Raw genomic sequence first — 21,044 nt, forward strand, 5'->3', positions numbered from 1 at the left:
TTATACTTATGTAAAATCTGGTCTAATTTTTAAAAAATAAAACCAATATTGACTGCTTTGATGATTTCTTTTATTATTTGTCTTATAGTCTTTATAAAGCCCTCCACCTATAATTATGCAATATGTAATTTTGTATTCTTCTTAATTTGTTTTATGGTACAATGTTTTACATTATGAATATTCACAAGGAATGCTGTGAACTCTATTTTTTGCCAGACTGTTTTCCAATAATGCTTACTTGTCAAATGCGAGTTGCTTTCTCATGAGTATGTGTTCTTGAGTTTTACAAATACTGGACTTCTATATGAATTTCTTTCTAGAATTGTTTATGTAGTTTTATGTACTGATCAATTTTTTTCAAACTACAGTAAAATTGTTTAAATAATAACTACTCAGAAATATAAATGCAATAGAATAAGAATCCCCATTCTTTTCAAATTTCAAATTGTCTCCAATCAGACTTTCCCTTATATATTTAGATGCTCACACACACACACACACACACACACACACACACACACACATATATACATACACATAAAATGCAATTTTCCTGCATGCTTCTTAACTATATTTTTAACCATATTGACTTTTACTTTTTCCTTATCTTTGGTCATATTTATCAATTTTACTGTTTAAATTCAATGTTATCTGAGTAACTAACACTCACAATATTCTTGCTAAATATGTTTTCAAAGTAGAGGGAAGACAGAACAGTGAGGGCCTAGTTTTCCCAATACCCTTGTTTTTTAGTTTGGTTTTTTTTTTTTTTTTTTTTGCAAGGCAAACGGGGCTAAGTGGCTTGCCCAAGGCCACACAGCTAGGTAATTATTGTCTGAGACTGGATTTGAACCCAGGTACTCCTGACTTCAGGGCCAGTGCTTTATCCACTGCACCACCTAGTCGCCCCCCAACACCCTTTTATTATGGTATGTATTACTCCTCTCCCTGTTTCTTTTTCTATAGAACTATGTGTTAGTTTGTACTACTTAGAAAAAATATGGTCTCATCCTTCCCCACCAAACTAGACCTAAATCACTGGATTCCCCCAAATATGTTAATATATTTATGCGGCCTCTTTTTCATTCTTACTATTTATTTCAGATCCAATTCCTCCCTCTACCCTAAGGGATATCTCCTTACTTCATTTTGCTTTTATTACTATATCATTAAGGGTGATAATTGATTGTGCTCTTCCTCCCATCCTTATAATATAAATAAGCCTTCACCTGTGAAATCACAATTGAAAGAACAAATCTTTTCTTGGTCTGATGCTTCCTCTTTCTACTCTGTAAACTTTTTCTTTTGTTTTTGAAGACCCAGAGTTAGAATTTGTCTTCTTTTTTCACTCAAAGACTTTTAAACAAGGTTGAACTCCAAAGAAATAGCAGTCTTTTCAGAATGTAACTATTGGATCATTACTGTGCCCTATTATAGTCACATTTGATTTGTCTTAAAACCTTTTGTTCCAAGCATTTGTATTTCAATATTCTTTGGTCAAATCTGGTTTTCTCAAAACAAATGCTTAGATATCATTGATTGAAAGACAATTCTAAAGGACATCCAGAAAAGGAATTATGAAGTCTGAATACAGACTAAAGCTTACTATTTTCAACTTTTAAAATTTGTTTTATGTATTTTTTTTCCTTCTCGTGGTTGGTTTTTTCCTTTCCTTTCTGCTTTTATTCCCGTCACAATATGATTAATACAAATATATGTTTAATATAATTATACATGTATAATCTATATCAGATTGCTTTCTGTCAGGGGATAGTGGGATGGAAGGGAAGGGAAGAAAAATATGAAACTCAAAATCTTATAAAATGATCGTTGAAACCTAATTTTGAATGTAATTGAAAAAATAAATAAAAACATTTTTAAAGTATTATTGATATTTTTGAAAAATAAAAATCTGTTGGAATATTCTCAGTTTTGCAGGATGTTTTCCTTTGTTGTAAGCTTTTTAGTATTTCTATTCTAGCTTTTCTTCTCATGAACAAAAATTACCTAAAAACAATTCCCTAATGAAGACCAGTATTAGAGGGAAAAGCAATCATCGTTTCCTTCTGAAATGTCAATCATTTTCATTTCATTTCACATTCATCTTCTATCTAAAAATTAATTGTGGCAGAATTTTCATGATATTGAAAAGAATACTCGTTCAGAAAAGAGAAATAAAAAAGGAAGGATGTGATAGGGTATAGTAAGAAAAAGAAAATGAGATCTTTATTAGTTAAAAAATTCATCCATTCATTATATTTATTTAGTGCCTATTATTTGTATAATAACCTTCAGCTTTATCTGCCAAGGAGCATGGCTTATGTGCAATCTAGATAGGAAGAAAAATCATTCCCATATTAGAGTGGAGTAATATAAAAAAATATTAAAACAAAAATGGAGTCCCAAATGAGTGATAAAGACAACTGTGGCACAAATTCCTGTACACTGTGATCACTCTATAAATGTTAATGTTATATACCTCACAAGATGGAAAAAGAGGAAGAAAGGAAAGCAGAACATTAATGTGGGAATGAGACTGATGGGAAACCAAAAAGATGATGATAACCAGGTAAAAATTCCACTTCAAATGGTGCCTAGAATGTCACTCAGCTCTTTAATTCATAGCTTAGTAGTGTTAATGACATATTTTCTTATGTATAAGGTTAAAGTAGTTTCTTTGAATTCTTCTTCTACAAACAGCATCATAAGCACAGAAAAAAAGGGAAATCACCAGCATCAAAATAGGAATAGTGCCTTAAACAGGCTCCTGAGATCCTTGATCTTTTCTCCATCAGAAAATTCTTATACTCAGAGATTATTTAGGAAATTGTTTCTCCTCTTAGTAAAAACTACTGGGAGTCAAAAGAATTCTGGTCTCAGTGTAACCTCTTATGTTCTCTCACATTACACTCCTCATCTAGAACTCATCTCCTCGGGGTTGTAGACAAAAAAGATCATAGTTCACAGTTATAAAAAGAGAAGGTCACTCAGGGATCCTATAGTTCTACCCTCCTCAGTGTGAATTTGAATCAGAGATATTCTTCCAGACAGGTAACTTATGCAGATCTCTAAAAGCCTTTCTTTACCTTCATAGATTTATAATCTCTTATTTTTCACAAGGAGTAGGAAGAATAGTGTTTATTTACTGGGAACATGACTTATTTCCAAGCTCTGCAGAATTTAATATTCCAAAAATGGTTTGGTTCAAAGAATGATTTGCTTCTTTCAGTAATATATAATATAATATATATATATATATATATATATTATACGTAATACTGAACATTACCTTGTGTAGCTTAATTCCTTTCTTCAAACATGAGTCAGGTAATATAAAAGCAACTTTTGTGATGTCACCAATATCATCAATGTACAACTGTGAAATAACAAAACTAGAGTTAACAGAAAGATTTTATGAACACTAATCTTTTATAACATAATTTTTTCATATTTCTGGAAGTCTCTAAAAAAGGATAGCATATGAGCAGTGCTATTTCCTTATAACACTCTTGCTAACACATTGGAAAGCTCCATCCTGGGGGGGGGGCAGTAAATTTGCAAGCAGCTAGACTGACTTAACAAGAAGGCAGCCAAGATATGGCAATGTCTGAGATTTGGCAGAATGGCTCAAAACAATTTTTAGGCACTTTGCATTTTCCTTCACCTTTTAATGTCTGAAAAGGCATTCTGGAAGTTTTACTGATCAAACCTCTATAGAATTTCTTCATGTTTTTTAAAGTTAGTGAGATTGACATAACAAATTACAAGAGTTAAAAGACAGTCAAAATGCCATATTTTTATTGTAGTCCATATTAAAGTATTATTTAAATGACCAGTAATATATTAATATATTTAATTAATATAATTAACATTAATATATTAATTTAAACTTACCAAAAATGGATCACTTTTCAAGTTCTTAATTTTCTGTGCAGTAGATTTTCCTCTCATTCCAAATACAATCAATTGAATATCTGGCATGTTTTTTGGTAGAGGGGATGCAGAGAGCCACATTTGCCACTGACCTCTGCTGGTAACATGGAAGTTTTTTATCACTGCTGGGATCACATTTACCTCTATAAAAAAAAAAAAAACAAGAAAGAAAGACAGAGAGTGAAAGAAAGAGAGAAAGAAAAGAGAGAAAAGAAAAAAGAGAGAGAAGTAAGATAGCAAGAAAAAGAAAGGGAGAAAGAAGAAGAAGAAGAGGAAGAAGAAGAAGAAGAAGAAGAAAGAGAGAGAGAGAGAGAGAGAGAGAGAGAGAGAGAGAGAGAGAGAATTAGATATAATAACTAGTATCACAGGGTAGAAAGAGCACTAGATTCCAAGTCATTATAGTTCTGGGTTCAAATCCTGCCTCTGAAACTTGTAATACTTTGACAAATAATTAACTTCTCAAATCCTCAGTATGTTCATTCATAAAATGAGAAAAATAATACTTATTGCATACAATGCATACAGCTGTTGTGAAGAACAAATGAAAAGAAGTTGGAAAAAATCATAGTATTCCATTTAACTTTTATTAGACAGATTCATAAATCCTATTTAAGAGAAGCATTTCCAATTTTGAAGCTGCTTAACACTAAATCATATCCACTCAGTAAAAATGTATCTCTCTCTCATACTCTTCTCAGCACAAGCTACTCTCTGACTTTGGGACCCTGGATTCTGAAAAATGGGGTGAACATCTTCCACAGAATCAAACCTCCACATCACTTTTAGGCCATGTTCATACTGTGCCTTAATGAGCCTATTTCCGTCTCTTTGATCTCCCTTTATGTATTATTCTTGCTGTCTTTACAAGAGAGCAAGGACTTGATTTGAGAGCAAGGACTGATTTAAAGGCCTGCACTTGCACCCCCAATTCTTAGCAGAGTGCCTAATACATAGAATGCACTAATTTGAAGCTTCATCATTCATTATGGAGTACCTAGTATATGTGTAGTAATGTAAAACACACTCAAAAGCATGTTTACAAAACTTATTATATTAAGGGAAAAAAATTACACTTTCTTAAAAAATTTGTCCTTGAAGTTCATAGAAGGGAGAAATCAATAGGGACTATGCTGTTTGAAAAAGCCCTTCTTGAACTTCTGGCCAAGATGGCAGAGAAAAGCCAGGCACAGTTCTCAAGTCTCCTGATCTTTCCCCACCTATCACATGAAACAAACCTCTTAAAAGAAATCTGACCCACAAAACCCAGAAAGAAAAACCAGGAGAAAGAACATCTACCTCAGGATTTGTCTCCAGCAGCAGCATTGGCTGAACTTGGGAGAGTGAGTCTGGGCTCAGAGGGAGGATCAGCCCCAATCAGCAAGATTAGCAGCTGAATTGGAACCAGGAGTCTGAGGGCCTGAGAGCTGGACCTGCTGGATGAGCGGTGAGGCTAGATGGCAGGGGCTTGAGTCAACTAGGGAGTAGAGGCACTGGTGTAGGTGCTGTCCTCTGGGAGCTTGTGGACAGGGCTGGGGCGGGGGTAGAGTTCTAGGGCAGGAGAGCTGTGGACACCATCCCTGGGCTCCTCTGGTCTGAGGAACTCTGAGTCCCATTACAACTCAGACCTCTTCCTGAACAAACAAATGCAAACTACTTCTGCCTCAGGCCCAGGTGTGTGAGCAGAAGAACCAGCCCAGCTGACTAATGACCTCAGGCCAAGGTAAAAAGCACCATTGATTTAAAGCAAAAGAATTCAATAGCTCCAACTCCTCCCTTCAAGCAAAGCGAGAAGCCTCAATCAAGGTCACAGACACTCCAGAGAAAGCAACCAACACCTTCTACTGACCAGCCAAAGAAATTGCACTCAGTGAGTAAAGCCTTAAGCAATCCCAAGCCCCTGGGAACCAGCCCCTCCCCAACTCAAGGTCTTGGGTAAAATGAAGAAGGGTCAGCGGGAAGGTGGATCCACAGAAAAATTCTTGGAAGGGAAAGACCCTAACTCAGAAAGACCTAGAACCTCTGAGGACAATACAATCTGGTCTTCAGCACAGAAAGACTTCCTTGAAGAAATAAGGAAGAAGCTTAAAAATTTGGGAGAGACAATTAATACCTTGCAACAAGAAAACAAAACCTTAGAAAGTACAATTGGACAATTACAAAATGAGGATAAATCTCTCGCATCATCAATTGGACAAATACAAAATGAGGACTAATTCTCTCAGATCCTCAATTGGGCAAATGCAAAAAGAAAATAATTCTCTCAAAAGCTCAATTGGTCAAATGGAAAGCTCCTTCAAAAGTAGAATTGACCAACTGGAAAAGGAATAACAAAAGGTTAATGAAGAAAACTCCCCCCCCCAAAAAAAATGGAGTCTACAGAAACTAATGACTCCATGAGACAGCAAGAGTCAAACAAAATTAAAAAAAAAATAGAAGAAATAGAAGAAAATGTCAAATATCCCATCCAAAACACCACTGACCTCAAGAATAGATCGAGGAGGGGTGGAGCCAAGATGGTGACATGAAGGGATAGAGTCTTAGGAGCTCTCTGATAAAAACTCATAAACTAAGGACTCTAACTAAACTTTTGAGAGACAGAACCCACAAAGGGACCCAGTGAAGCAGTTCTCCTACTCAAGGTAACCTGGAAAAGAGCAGAAAGGCTCTGCTCCCTGGGGTCAGAGGGGTGGCCCGCCAGAGGGGTGGCCTACCAGAGCCAAAGAACTTCAGCCTCCCGGAGGCAGCCCCAGGGCACTGGGAGCTGAGGCTCACAGCAGCGGGGGAGTCTCCTAAGCTGCACCCCGGGGAGCACCGGCACAAAGTGGGGGAACAGAGGGGGACCTCTGCCAGAGGAAGCATGTGCAGCCCAGCCCTCAGGGCACACAGCCAGCAGCTTGGTCTTTCAGCAGCCCAAATCCAGGAAACAGAAGCAGGCAGAGACCATAAGCAGGAGCCTCCAGGGTATGAGCCCATTGAGCTGAGGGAGGGGAGTGAAGAGAGAGAGAGACTGCGGAGCTCTGTCCTCTGCCTCTGGAACAGAACTCTGGGGCTCTGACCACATTCAGATCCTGATCCCAGTGTAGACCCCCCCATAGAACAACAGGGCCCCCCTACCTCGGCCCCATGGCAGAGGGGGATGCTTGTGTTCATTCACAGATCAGGAGGGAGGACAGAACCTCACACACTGAGACCCTTGTGGGAGTGTCACAAAAGCTCAGGATGCACCCCCAAAAAAACAGGCTTAGGCTGGGAAAATGAACAAACAAAGAAACAAGAGGAAGACCATTGAGAAATATTTTGCAAATGAGCCCAAGAAGGATCAAAATACTCAGTCTGAAGATGAGGAAGCACAAGCTCCTGCATCTAAAGACTCCAAGAAAAACAGAAATTGGGCTTAGGCTATGATAGAGCTCATAAAAGGCTTTGAAAATCAAATGAGGGAGTTGGAAGAAAAACTGGGAAAAGAAAGGAGAGAGATGCAGGAAAAACATGAAAATGAAGTCAGCAGCTTAGTCAAGGAAATCCAAAAAAATGCTGAAGAAAATAGCATGCTAAAGACCAGCTTAGGTCAAATGGATAAAACAGTTCAAAAAGTTATTGAGGAGAAGAATGCTTTAAAAAGCAAAATTGGCCAGATGGAAAAAGAGATAAGAAAACTCTCTGAGGAGAATGAATCCTTCAGACAAAGAATAGAATTCAGGGAGATTGATGAATTTACCAGAAATCAGGAATCAATGCTTCAAAACCAAAAAAATGAAAAATTAGAAGAAAATGTGAAATATCTCATTGAAAAAACAACTGATATGGAAAACAGACTTAAGAAAGATAATTTAAAAATTATTGGAATACCTGAAAGTCATGATCAGAAAAAGAGCCTTGACATCATTTTCAATGAATTACTACAGGAAAATTGCCCTGATATTCTAGAAGCAGAGGGCAAAATAGAAATGGAGAGAATCCACCGATCCCCCTGAGAAAGAGATGCCAAAAAACCAACCCCTAGGAATGATATAGCCAAGTTCCAGAACTCCCAAGTCAAAGAGAAAATATTACAAGCATCCAGAAGGACACAGTTCAAATATCGTGGAGCTACAGTCAGGATCACACAGGACTTAGCAGCAACTACATTGGAAGCTCGTAGGGCTTGGAATACAATATACCAGAAGGCAAAAGAGCTTAGAATTCTGCCAAGAATGAACTACCCAGCAAGGCTGAGTGTCCTCTTCCAGGGAAAAAGATGGACTTTCAATGAACCAGGGGAAATTCAAAGGTTTCTTTTGGAATGGCCAGAGCTGAACAGAAGGTTTGATGTTCAGATACAGGACTCAGGTGAAGCATGGAGATTGGAGGAGAGGGGGGAAATATGAGGGACTTAATGAGGATGAACTGCATGTATAGAAAAATGATACTGATAATATTCATACAAACCATCTCAGTTAATAGAGCAGGTAGAGGGAGCTTTTATAGTTGAAGCACAGGAGAAAGCTGAATTTGAAGATAAAATATGGTGTAAAAATGGAGTCAATAGGAAAAAAAGGGAAATGGAAAGGGAGAAAGAAAAAGGAAAGGGGGAATAGTCGAAGATATTTCATATAATAAGATTTTTTTTTTACAATGAGCTATTGCAATGATATGGAAGGGGGGAGGCAAGGGGGAATGAGGGAACCTTTGCTCTCATCAGAGATGGCTAGGAGAGGATCAGCAAATATTCTCAATGGGGTATAGACATCTGGAGTAAGAAGGAGGGGGGAGCAGGGGGAAGGGGTGGGGATGTGAATAAAGGAGGAGAGGATGGACCATGGGGGGACAGTGTTCAGATATAACACATTTTCTTTTTTACTTCTTGCAAGGGGCTGGGATTAGATGGCCTGCCCAGGACCATAGGGCCAGGTGGATTCTGGGCCCAAGGGGTGGTATGGGTGCTCAGGGCTTCTTGGCCCCAGGACCAGGGATCTGTCTGCTGCGCCACTCAGCGACCCTACAGCAGAGTCAGAGTGAAAGGAGAGAGAAAATATAGTACATGGTAGTAGAGAAATAAGAAAGGAGGGAGTTGCGATCAGCAATGGTAACGTTTGAAATACATGGAAGTAACTTTTGTGATGGACTTATCATAAAGAATGTGGTCCACTCACGACAGAGTTGTTGGTGTTGGAACAAAGACTGAAGCACATTTTTTGTTAGTATTATTTGGGGGAGGGTGCAGGGCCAGTGGGGCTGGGTGGCCTGCCTGGAGCCACATAGCAGAATGATCTTTGGGTGTCTGAGGCCGGATTCGGACCCAGGTGCTCCTGGCTCAAGGACCAATGCACTGTCTGCCACCCAGCCACCCCTACTATTATTACTATTTTATTTTATTTTGGTTTTTTTTTTTCCTTTTTGGTTTTTGCAGGGCAGTGGGGATCGGGTGGCTTGCATGTCACATGGCTGGGTGATTATTGGGTTTATGAGGTTAGATATGGACTCGGGTGCTCGTGGCTCCAGGGCTGGTGCTTCGTCCATTGCGCCACCTGGCCATACCTACAATTATTACTATTATTTTTTTAATTTTAATTTTTTTCTCTCCCCTTTACCTTTTCGCCCAAGCAAGTCTATCTATATTCATGGGGAGAGGGGTATTTTGTTTACTTGTAAACAAGCATATTTTATTAATGTTAAAAAAAACATTTGTATGAAATGAGAATAAAAAAACATTAAAAAATAAATAAAAACAATAAAAAAAAAAGAATAGATCGAGGAGGGGCAACCTGAAAAGTATAGGACTTCCTGAAAACATTGAAGAGAAAAAAAAAAGCCTGGAATTAATAATATAGGATCTAGTGATGGAAAACTGCACTGATATCATGGAATCAGAGGGCAAAGTAGTTATTGAAAGCATACATTGATCCCCACCAGAAAAAGATCCTAAAATGAAAACACCAAGGAATGTTGTGGCCAAATTCTAGAATTATCAAATAAAAGAGAAAATCCTGCAAGCAGCCAGAAAGAAACAATTTAAATATCAAGGAGCCACAGTAAGGATTATGCAGGACCTGGCTACATCAACACTAATGGATCAAAGGGCCTGGAAGGAGATATTTCAAAGAGCAAGGGAGCTTGGAATGCAGCCAAGAATCTACTTTCCCACAAAGCTGAGCCTTCTCTTCCAGGGAAAAAGATGGACATTTAATGAAATGGAAGAATTCCAAAAATTTCTGATGAAAAGACCAGAGCTAAACAGAAAATTTGGACATCAAAAAGGAAGTTCAAGAGACACATGAAAAGGAAAAAAAGGGAGGGGGCGATAAAAGGAAAAAAATGCTATCCAGTAAGTTGAAACTGGCTATATTCCAGCATGGGGAAAAAGATTCTCATAAATCTTGAGAATTGTAACTCAAACAGAGAGAATATACCTATCCAGAAATGATGCACATTCATGACCTATCCATGAGACTGATATCTAAAGAGATGTTACTGGCTTTAACCCCACTTGGGAAAAAGACTTTAATAACTCTCAGGAATTTTGACTCTATTCAATAGAATATACTGAACTAGAAGGGACAGACACTCAGAATTTTCTATGACTTAGAATGATCTAAAAAACACTACCTCCTTATAAAGAGGGAAAGGATAGAGATGGGAGGAGGGAGGGGATTGAATGGGGGTAAATCTCATTACACTAAGATGTACAAAAAAACTGATGGTAATAGAGGGGAAGAAGGGAGCACATGAGAAACACCTGAATCTTCTCATCAGACTTGGCTTAAAGTCAACCTACACATACTCAGTTAGCTTATAAAACATCTAACCTCTCAAGTATTAAAAGGGGAAAAGGGTAGGGGGGGGGCAGAGAAAGGGAAGGGGGGGGGAAAGGGGAAATAACCAAAGGAAGCAAAGGGAAAAGGGGAAAAAGGGAAAGGGGAAAGAACTGGAAGGGTGTGATATAGGAGGGCAAACACACTGAAGGGGGTAGTATTCAGAAACAAAATACTCGGGAATATGGATAAAAGGTGGGAAGGGGGAAAATGCAAACAGAGGGAAGATAGCACGGAGGGCAATAAAGAATTAGTAATTATAACTTTGAATGTAAATGGGATGAACTCTCCATTAAAATGTAAGCAAATAGCAGAGTGGATTAAAAACCAGAATCCTGCAATATGCTGCTTACAAGAAACTTATTTGAAGCAGAGAGATATATAGAGTGAAGGTAAAAGGTTGAAGCAAAATATATTTTGCTTCAGCTGAAGTGAAAAAAGCAGGGATAGCAATCTTTATCTCAGACAAAGCAGCAGCAAAAATAGATAGCATTAAAAGAGATAAGGAAGGAAACTTTATCCTCCTAAAAGATACCAGAGACAATAAAGTCATTTCAATACTGAATATATATACACCCAGTGGGACAGCACCCAAATTCTTAGAGGAGAAGCTGAAAGAACTACAGGAAGACATAGACAGCAAAACTCTACTAGAAGACCTCAACCTCCCACTCTCAGATCCAGATAAATCGAATCATAAAATAAACAAGAAAGAAAAATTAGATATAGTAGAATTATGGAGGAAACTGAATGGGGATAGAATGAAATATAACTTTTTCTCTGCAGTACATGGAACTTATACAAAAATTGTCCATGTACTAGGACGTAAAAACCTAATGATCAACTGCAGAAAGACAGAAATAATGAATACATATTTCTCAGATTATAATACAATAAAATCATATGCAAGTGGGCAAAGGAGATATAGATGCAGAACAAATTGGAAACTGAATAACCTCATTTTAAAAAATGAGTGGACCAAAAAACAAATCATAAAAAAAATTAACCATTTTATCCTAGATAATGATAATAATGAAACAGCATACCAAAACCTATGGGACTCATTCAAAACGACTCTCAGGGGATATATTATAGCTCTAAATGCTTACATGAATAAATTGAAGAAAGAGGAAATCAATGAACTAAACATACAACTAAAAAAATTAGAGAAAAAACAAATCAAAAATCTCCAATTAAATACCAAATTAGAAATTCTAAAAATTAAAGGAGAAATTAATAAAATCAAAAGCAAAAAAAACTATTGAATTAATAAATAAAACCAAAAGTTGGTATTATGAAAAAGCCAATAAAATTGATAAACCTCTGGTCAATTTGTTTAAAAAAAAGAAATAAGAAAACCAAATTGCTAGTATCATAAATGAAAAAGGTGAATTCACCACCAATGAGGAGGAAATTAAAGTAATAATTCAAAAATATTTTGCCCAACTCTATGCCAATAAATTTAATAATCTAAGTGAAATGGATGAATATTTACAAAAATATACGTTGCCCATGTTAAATGAAGAAGAGATTAAATACCTAAACAACCCTATCTCAGAAAAAGAAATTTAACAAGCAATAATTGAACACCATAAAAAAATCTCCAGGGCCTGATGGATTCACAAGTGAATTCTACCAAACATTTAAGGAACAATTGGTTCCGATTCTATATAAACTCTTTGGAAAAATAGGGAAAGATGGAACTCTGTCTAACTCTTTCAATGAAACCAATATGGTGCTGTTACCTAAACCAGGAAGAGTTAAAACAGAGAAAGAAATTTATAGACCTATTTCCCTGATAAATATAGATGCATAAATCTTAAATAAAATCTTAGCAAAATGATTGCAACAAGTCATCACTAGGATAATACATTATGATCAAGTAGGATTTATTCCAGGAATGCAGGGTTGATTCAATATTAGGAAACTGTTAGTATACTCAATTATATCAACAACAAGCCTATCAGAAATCATATTATCATATCAATAGATGCAGAAAAACTTTTGACAAAATACAGCAACCATTCCTACTAAAAAGACTAGAGAGTGTAGGAATAAATGGACTGTTCCTTAAAATAATTAGCAGTATCTATCTGAAACCATCAACAAGCATTATATTCAGTGGGGAGAGGCTAGAGGAATTCCAAATAAGATCAGGTGTGAAATAAGGGTGCCCAATATCACCACTACTATTCAATATTGTATTAGAAATGTTAGCATCAGCAATTAGAGATAAAAAGAAATTGAAGGAATTAAAATTGGGAAGGAAGAGACAAAACTCTCACTCTTTGCAGATGACATGATGGTCTACCTAGAGAATCCTAAGAAATCATCCAAAAAACTACTGGAAACAATCAGCAATTTTAGCAAAGTTGCAGGTTATAAAATAAACTCTCATAAATCCTCAACTTTTCTATATATATGTCTAGCAAGATACAAGAGGAAGAGCTAGAAAGAGAAATCCCATTCAAAGTAACCTCAGACAATATAAAATATTTGGGAGTCTATTTGCCAAGACAGACTCAGAATCTTTTTGAAAATAATTATAAAACAATTCTTACACAAATTAAATCAGATTTAAATAACTGGGCAAATATCAACTGCTCATGGATAGGTAGAGGTAATATACTAAAAATGACAATTCTACCAAAACAAAACTATCTAGCCCTGCCAATCAAAATTCCAAAAACTTACTTTAATGAGTTAGAAAAAATTGTAAGTAAATTCATATGGAGAAATTAAAAAGTCAAGAATTGCCAGGAGCTTAATGAAAAAAGTACAAAAGAAGGTGGCTTAGCCCTACCTGATCTAAAATTATATTATAAAGCAACAGTCATCAAAACTGTTTGGTATTGGCTAAGAAATAGATTGGTGGACCAGTGGAATAGACTAGGTGTAAAATCAGGAGTTGATTATAGTAATCTGCTGTTTCATAAAGCCAAAGAGTCCGGCCATTGTGATAAAAACTCCCTCTTTGATAAAAATTGCTGGGATAATTGTAAGATAGCATGGAAGAAACTTAGATTAGACCAACACCTAACACCCTTTACCAAGATAAGATCCAAATGGTTACAGGACTTAGACATAAAAAACAATACTATAAGCAAATTAGAAGATCAAGGACTAGCTTACCTGTCAGATCTATGGAAAGGAGAGCAGTATATGACTAAGGAAGAGTTGGAGAACGTAACCAAAAACCAATTAGATGATTTCGATTACATGAAATTAAAAAGCTTTTGCACAGTTAAAACCACTGTAACCAAGATCAAAAGAAATGTAGTAAATTGGGAAACAATCTTTATAACTAATGATTCTGACAAAGGACTCATTTCTAAAATATACAGAGAACTTAGTTATATTTTTAAAACAAAAATCCATTCCCCAATTGTCAAATGGTCAAAGGATATGCAAAGGCAATTTACAGTTGAGGAGATCAAAGCAATTCATAGCCATATGAAAAAAAGCTCTAAATCATTAATTATTAGAGAAATGCAAATTAAAGCTTCTCTGAGGTACCACCTCACACCTCTCAGATTGGCCAATATGACCAGAAAGGATAATGATCCTTGTTGGAAGGGTTGTGGGAAATCTGGCACACTATTACACTGTTGGTGGAGCTGTGAACTCACCCAACCCTTCTGGAGAGCTATTTGGAACTACACCCAAAGGGCAACAAAAATGTGAATACCCTTTGATCCAACAATACCACTACTGGGTATATATATCCTGAAGGGATGATGAAAAAGGGTAAAAACGTTACTTGTACAATAATATTTATACCAACCCTGTTTGTGGTGGCAAAGAATCGGAAATCAAGTAAATGTCCTTTAATTGGGGAATGGCTTAGCAAGCTGTGGTATATGTATGTTATGGAACACTATTGTTCTGTTAGAAGCCAGGAATGATGGGATTTCAGGGAAGCCTGTAGGGATTTGCATGAACTGATGCTGTGTGAGATGAGCAGAACTAGAAAAACACCGTATACCCTAACAGCAACATGGGAGTGATGATCAACCTTGAGGGACTGGCTCATTCCATCAGTGCAACAATTGGGAACAATTTTGGGCGGTCTGCAAAGGAGAGTGCCATCTGTATCCAGATAAGGAGATGTGGAGTTTGAACAAAGTTCAAGGACTATTCCCTTTAATTTAGAAAAACACAGATATCTTATTGTCTGATCTTGTTACCTCTTAGACTTCTTATCTCTTCTCTAAGGATATGGTTTCTCTCTCATCACACCCAATTTAGATCAAGGTGCAACATGGAAACAAAGTAAAGACTGACAGATTGCTTTCCATGGGGGCAGTGAGGGGAGGGAAGTAAGACTGGGGGGAAAATTGTAAAATTCAAATAATATCTTTATTAAAAATTAATTAAAAAAAAAAGAAAAAGCCCTTCTAGAAGAAAAAAGCCCTTCTAGAATAGAGATAGGTCACAAATGAAAGGCAAGAATTTGGATCAACAGAAGGGCAACAAATAGGACAAGTAAAGCCTTGAAGTGTAAATTGTGTATAGAGTTTTTATGAGGCAAATGGTCTCAAAAATGACTTGATTGAAGGAAAGGGGTCACCGAGAGAAAAAATAGATAAAAGTCGGGCTATAGCAGTTCTTCTGATGAGCTAGGAGAGCCTTCTGAGTAAGTGAGCGAGCTAGTCTGGGTTAATAAAAAGCACCTTAGATTTACACTCAAGACGTAGACTTTATGACTAATTAATTGGATTATCTGAAGAACGTTATTTAATGTCTCAATTTTCTTATTGGGAAAATAGAATTGATGACATTTTTACTATCTATTCCATAGGGTTATTGTGAAAATCAAGTAAGAAAATACATGAAAGCTCTTAGAGTTATGATGATGAGAAAATAAAAGGTTTTTCAGAAGCAATATTTTGGATGGTGCCTAGCTCTTTTGAGAATTTCCCATTAATAAAAGCCAGGCACTCTGAATGTTTTCACATAGAAATATATAGAACCAATTCAGCTATATTCCCAATTGGAACACAGGAGAGGTGGAAAATTTTCTGTTTTCAGGGTCATCTTTCTTCCATTTAAAAATTTGAGAATTTTAAACAATACCTATGATATAACAATATGTCCCTACTTGCATTATTTAAAGTTATTTTGTATTGATCACAATCTCTTAAAATACAATTATATTATTTTCTCATAGGTTACTAGGCTCTGAAATAGTGTTTTAATGAACAATAGACAGCTGTCAGTTATCTTTTTTGAGAAAAGCACTATGATAGCATAATTTGACAATGAATTATAAGTTTGGAACTCATTTTGCTTTCCACTAGTATCATGTATTGTATACAATATCCAATTATATTATACAATATGTTATTATATGTTAAATGAATTCATTATTCACATAAGAAAAAATATCAAAGTCTTGTTAAAATGTCACATATAAGGTCTTGAATTCTAGAATATATGAAAAGGTAAGAATCATTATTTTGCAAGTTTTTCTTCATAAAAGAGTTACAGAAAGAAGATGAGAAAACTAGTCACTGATAGGAACCAACTTTTAGGGACTAGGCTGTTTGAAAATCTAGATGGCAGCTTACTTTTGACATAAAGTATCAGAAGATCCGAATTTTAGTTCCCATTTCCATCACTAATTAATTTTGAGACCTTGTACAAACCTTTTAATGTCTCAAGCCCTCAGTGACTTCATCTGTAAGAATATAAAATTAGGAAGAGAAAAAATCTCTTACTTTTTACTATATTTCTATAACATTTTAATGAATTTAAGGTGTTTATTTCATTCATTTTCATACCAAACTATATCAAAATCAGAAAAAAATGTTCATGAACGTTATCATGGTGGATTTTAAGTTGATTGAGTTATATATATTGGTATATACTTGTCTTATTTTCAATTATCTTCCTACTACTCTATGACCGTTTTCAACCTCAACCAGAAATGTAAATCAATGGTCTCCAAAGTAAATTTCAGTATTAATATTTGAGGTTCTATTATTTTAATAAAGGGTGAATGTGTAGAGATGCAGCTCTACTATTTAAGTCTTTAAATTCTCCTTATTTTCAATTTATACAGTCCACAAATTATATGAATAGTGTTCAAATGAAGAAATCAAAGCTATATATAATCATATGAAAAAATGCTCCAAATCATTATTGATTAGAGAAATGCAAATTTAAACAACTCTGAGACATCATTTCACACCTATCAGATTGGCTAAGATATGAAATGGGAAAATGATCAATGTTAGAGATATTGTGGGAGGATTGGGACATTAATGCATTGCTGTTGGAGTTGTGATCAAGCCATTCTGGAGAACAGTATGAAACTATGCCCAAAGAGCAATTCCAATTATAGGTCTACGTTCAGAAGAAATCATAAAATATAGGAACAGTTCCACATGTTCCAAAATATTCACAGCAGCTCTTTTTGCAGTGGCAAAGAATTGGAAATTGAGGCAATGCCCATCAATTGGGGAATGGCTAAACAAGTTATGTTACATGAATACTATGAAATATTATTGTTCCATAAGAAACCATAAATGGTAGAACTCTAGAAAAGCAAGGAATAAATTACAGGATCTGATGCTGAAAGGCGGAAGCAGAATGAAGAGAACAATGTACACTTCAAAAACAATTGCAAGATGATGAACTCTGATGGAAGGAGCAGTTCAGAGAGCTCGAACAACACTATTGACTGGCTATGGACAATGCTATTCCCATCCAGAGGAAGAAAAACAAAACAAAACAAAAAATCCTTCAGAATCTGATGAACACTACATTCACTTTTGGGGTTTTTTTTAGAAAGATTTTATTTATTTTGAGTTTTACAATTTTCCCCTACTCTTCTTCCCCCCACACCTCCACAGTAGGCAGTGTGTTACTCTTTACATTGTTTTCATGGTATACCTTGATCTAAGCTGAATGTGATGAGAGATAAATTATATACTTCAGGAAGAAAAATAAAGTATAATAATGTAGTAAAATTATAAAAGATAACTGTTTTTTTCTAAATTAAAGGTAATAATCTTTGGTCTTTTTTTTCAAACTCCCCAATTCTTTCTCTGGATACAGATGGTATTCTCCATTGCAGATACCCCAAAACTGTGCCTGGTTGTTGCACTGATGGAATGAGCAAGTCTATTAAGGTTGACCATCACCCCCATGTTGCTATTAGGGTGTTCAATGTTTTTCTCATTCAGCATCAGTTCATGCACATCCTTCCAGTCTTCCCTGAATTCCAATTCATTTTAGTTTCTAATAGAACAATAGTGTTCCATGACATACATATACCACAGTTTGTTAAGCCATTCCCCAATTGAAATTTCTAATTCTTTGCCTCCACAAACAGGGCTGCTATGAATATTTTTGTATAAGTGATGTTTTTACTCTTTTTTATAATATCTTCAGGGTATAGACCAAATATGGTATTGCTGGATCAAAGAGTATGCAAATTTTTGTTGCCTTTTGAGCGTAATTCCAAATTGCTCTCCAGAAAGTTTGGATGAGTTCATAGCTCCACCAACAATGTATTAGTGTCCAGATTTCTGACATCCCTTCCAACATTGATCATTGTCCTTTCTGGTCATATTGACCAGTATGAGTAGTATGAGGTGGTATCTCAGAGATGCTTTAATTTGCATTTCTCTAATAGGTAATGATTTAGAGCAATTTTTTCATATGAGTACACATCATTTTGATTTGCTCATCTGTAAATTGCCTTTGCATATGCTTTGGCCATTTGTCAATTGGAAATGGCTTGTTTTTTTGAAAATTTGACTCAGTTCTCTGTATATTTTAGAAATGAGTCCTATTTCAGAAATACTAGTAATAAAAATTGTTTCCCAATTTACTATATTTCATTTTATCTTGTTTACAGTGGCTTTGTCTGTGCAAACGCTTTTTAGTTTAATGTAATCAAAATTATCTACATTGTATTTAGTTATGTTCTCCATCTCTTCCTTGGTCATAAACTGCCTTCCTTTCCATAGATCTGACAGGTAAACTACACCTTGATCTCCTAGTTTGCTTATAATATTGCTTTTTATGTCTAAATCCTGTATCATTTTTAAGGTTTTTGCAAGGCAAATGGGGTTAGGTGGCTTGCCCAAGGCCACACAGCTAGGTAATTATAAAGTGTCTGAGACCGGATTTGTACCCAGGTACTACTGACTCCAGGGCTGGTGCTTTATCCACTGCGCCACCTAGCCACCCCTATCCTGTATCTTTTTTGATCTATCATGGTATAGGGTGTGAGGTGTTAGTCCAATCCAATTTTCTACCATATTAACTTCAAATTTTCACAACAGTTTTTATCGAAGAGAGTTTTTATCCCAATAGCTAGACTATTTGGGTTTATCAAACAGCAGATTACTATAATCATTTCCTGCTATTGCACATAGTTTATTCCACTGATTCAGGACTCTATTTCTTAGCCAATACCAGATAGTTTTGATGACACATGCTTTATAGTATAATTTTAGATCTGGTAAGGCTAAGTCACCTTCCTTTGCACTTTTTTTCATTCAATTTCTAGAAATTCTTGACTTTTTATTTCTCCATATGAATTTACTTACAACTTTTTCTAACTTATTAAGTTTATTTTTTAGAACTTTGATTGGTAGTTCACTAAACAGGTAGTTTAGTTTGGGTAGAATTGTAATTTTTATTATATTAGCTCTTCATATCTATAAGCAGTTGATATTTGCCCAGTTATTTAAATATGATTTTATTTGCATGAGAAGTGTTTTGTAATTGTTTTCAAAAAGTTTCTGAGTCTGACTTGGCAGGTAGATTCCCAGGTATTTTATATTGTCTGAGGTTACTTTGAATGGGATTTCTCTTTCTAGCTTTTTCTGCTGTATTTTGCTCTTCATATATAAAAATGTTGAGGATCAATGAGGGTTTATTTTATAACCTGCAACTTAGCTAAAGTTGATAATTAATTCTAGTAGCTTTTTGGATTTTGGGGAGGGATTCTATAGCATCATGCCATCTACAGCGAGTGAGAGTTTTGTCTCTTCATTCCTAATTCTAATTTCTTCAATTTCTTATTGGGAATGCCTCTAGTCTATCTCCATTACATATAATGCTTGTTGATGATTTCAGATAGATACTGCTTATTATTCTAAGGAACAATCCTTTTATTCCTACACTCTCTAGTGTTTTTAGTAGGAATGGGTGCTGTATTTTTTCCAATAGCTTTTTCAGCATCTATTGATATAATCATATGATTTCTGATAGGTTTGCCATTGATATAATTAATTATGCTAGCAGTTTTCCTAATATTGAACCAACCCTGCATTCCTGGGATAAATCCTACTTCATCATAGTATATTATCCTAGTGATAACTTGTAACCATTCTGCTAAGATTTTATTTAAGATTTTTGCATCTATGTTCATCAGGAAGATAAGCGTATAATTTTCTTTTTCTGTTTTAACTCTTCCAGGTTTAGGTATCAGTACCATATTGGTGTCATAGAAGGAGTTAGGCAGAGTTCCATCTTTACCTATTTTTCCAAAGAGTCAATATAGAATTGGAACCAATTTTTCCTTAAATGTTTTCTAGAATTCACTTGTGAATTCATCTGGCCCTGGAGATTTTTTTCTTAGGGAGTTTAATAATGGCTTGTTGAATTTCTTTTTCTGAGACAGGATTATTTTGGTATTTAATTTCCTCTTCATTTAATCTGGGCAACTTATATTTTTTAAACATTCATCCATTTCACTTAGATTGTCAGAAGTTTTGGCATAGATTTGGACAAATTCCTCTTCATTGGTGGTGAAGTCACCTTTTTCATTCATGATATTAGCAATTTGGTTTTCTTCTTTGTTTTTTTATCAAATTGACCAGAGATTTATCAATTTTATTGGGTTTTTTCATAAAACCAACTCTTGGTTTTATTTATTAGTTCAAAAGCTTTCTTGCTTTCAATTGTATTAGTTTCTTTAATATTTGGGATTTAAATGGAGGGGTTTTAATTTGTTCCTTCTCTAATTTTTGGTTGCATGTTTAGTTCATTTATTTCCTCTTTCTCTAATTTATTCATGTAAGTATTTAAAGATATAATATATGCCTTGACAGTCATCTTGAGTGAATCCCATAGGTTTGAGTATGTCATTTCAATATTTTCATTATCTAGAATGAAATAATTAATTCTTTCTACAATTTGTTGTTTGATCCTCCCTTTTTTAAAAATGAGGTTATTTAGTTTCCAATTAGTTTGGGGTCTATATCTCCCTGGACCAATATTACTTATGATTTTTATTGCATTTTGACCTGAGAAATATGTATTCATTATTTCTGCCTTTCTGCAAGTGATCATTAGATT

At 35.4% G+C, this 21,044-nt stretch overlaps 1 protein-coding gene across 4 annotated transcripts in view; it reads right to left on the reverse strand.

Annotated features, from left to right (window-relative positions):
- Positions 1-21,044, reverse strand: part of LOC141497715 (lipoxygenase homology domain-containing protein 1-like) — a 710,463-nt gene that overhangs the window by 141,334 nt on the left and 548,085 nt on the right. For all 4 annotated transcript variants that reach the window (XM_074200482.1, XM_074200484.1, XM_074200481.1 and 1 more), the window contains 2 exons: positions 3,895-4,076; positions 3,290-3,376 (listed from right to left, as the gene is read on the reverse strand). In XM_074200482.1, coding sequence (XP_074056583.1) covers positions 3,290-3,376; positions 3,895-4,076 — 269 coding nt within the window. The remainder of the gene's footprint in view (positions 1-3,289; positions 3,377-3,894; positions 4,077-21,044) is intronic.

Source organism: Macrotis lagotis, chromosome X (assembly GCF_037893015.1).
Source record: "Macrotis lagotis isolate mMagLag1 chromosome X, bilby.v1.9.chrom.fasta, whole genome shotgun sequence".
NCBI classification, from domain to species: Eukaryota; Metazoa; Chordata; class Mammalia; order Peramelemorphia; family Peramelidae; genus Macrotis; species Macrotis lagotis.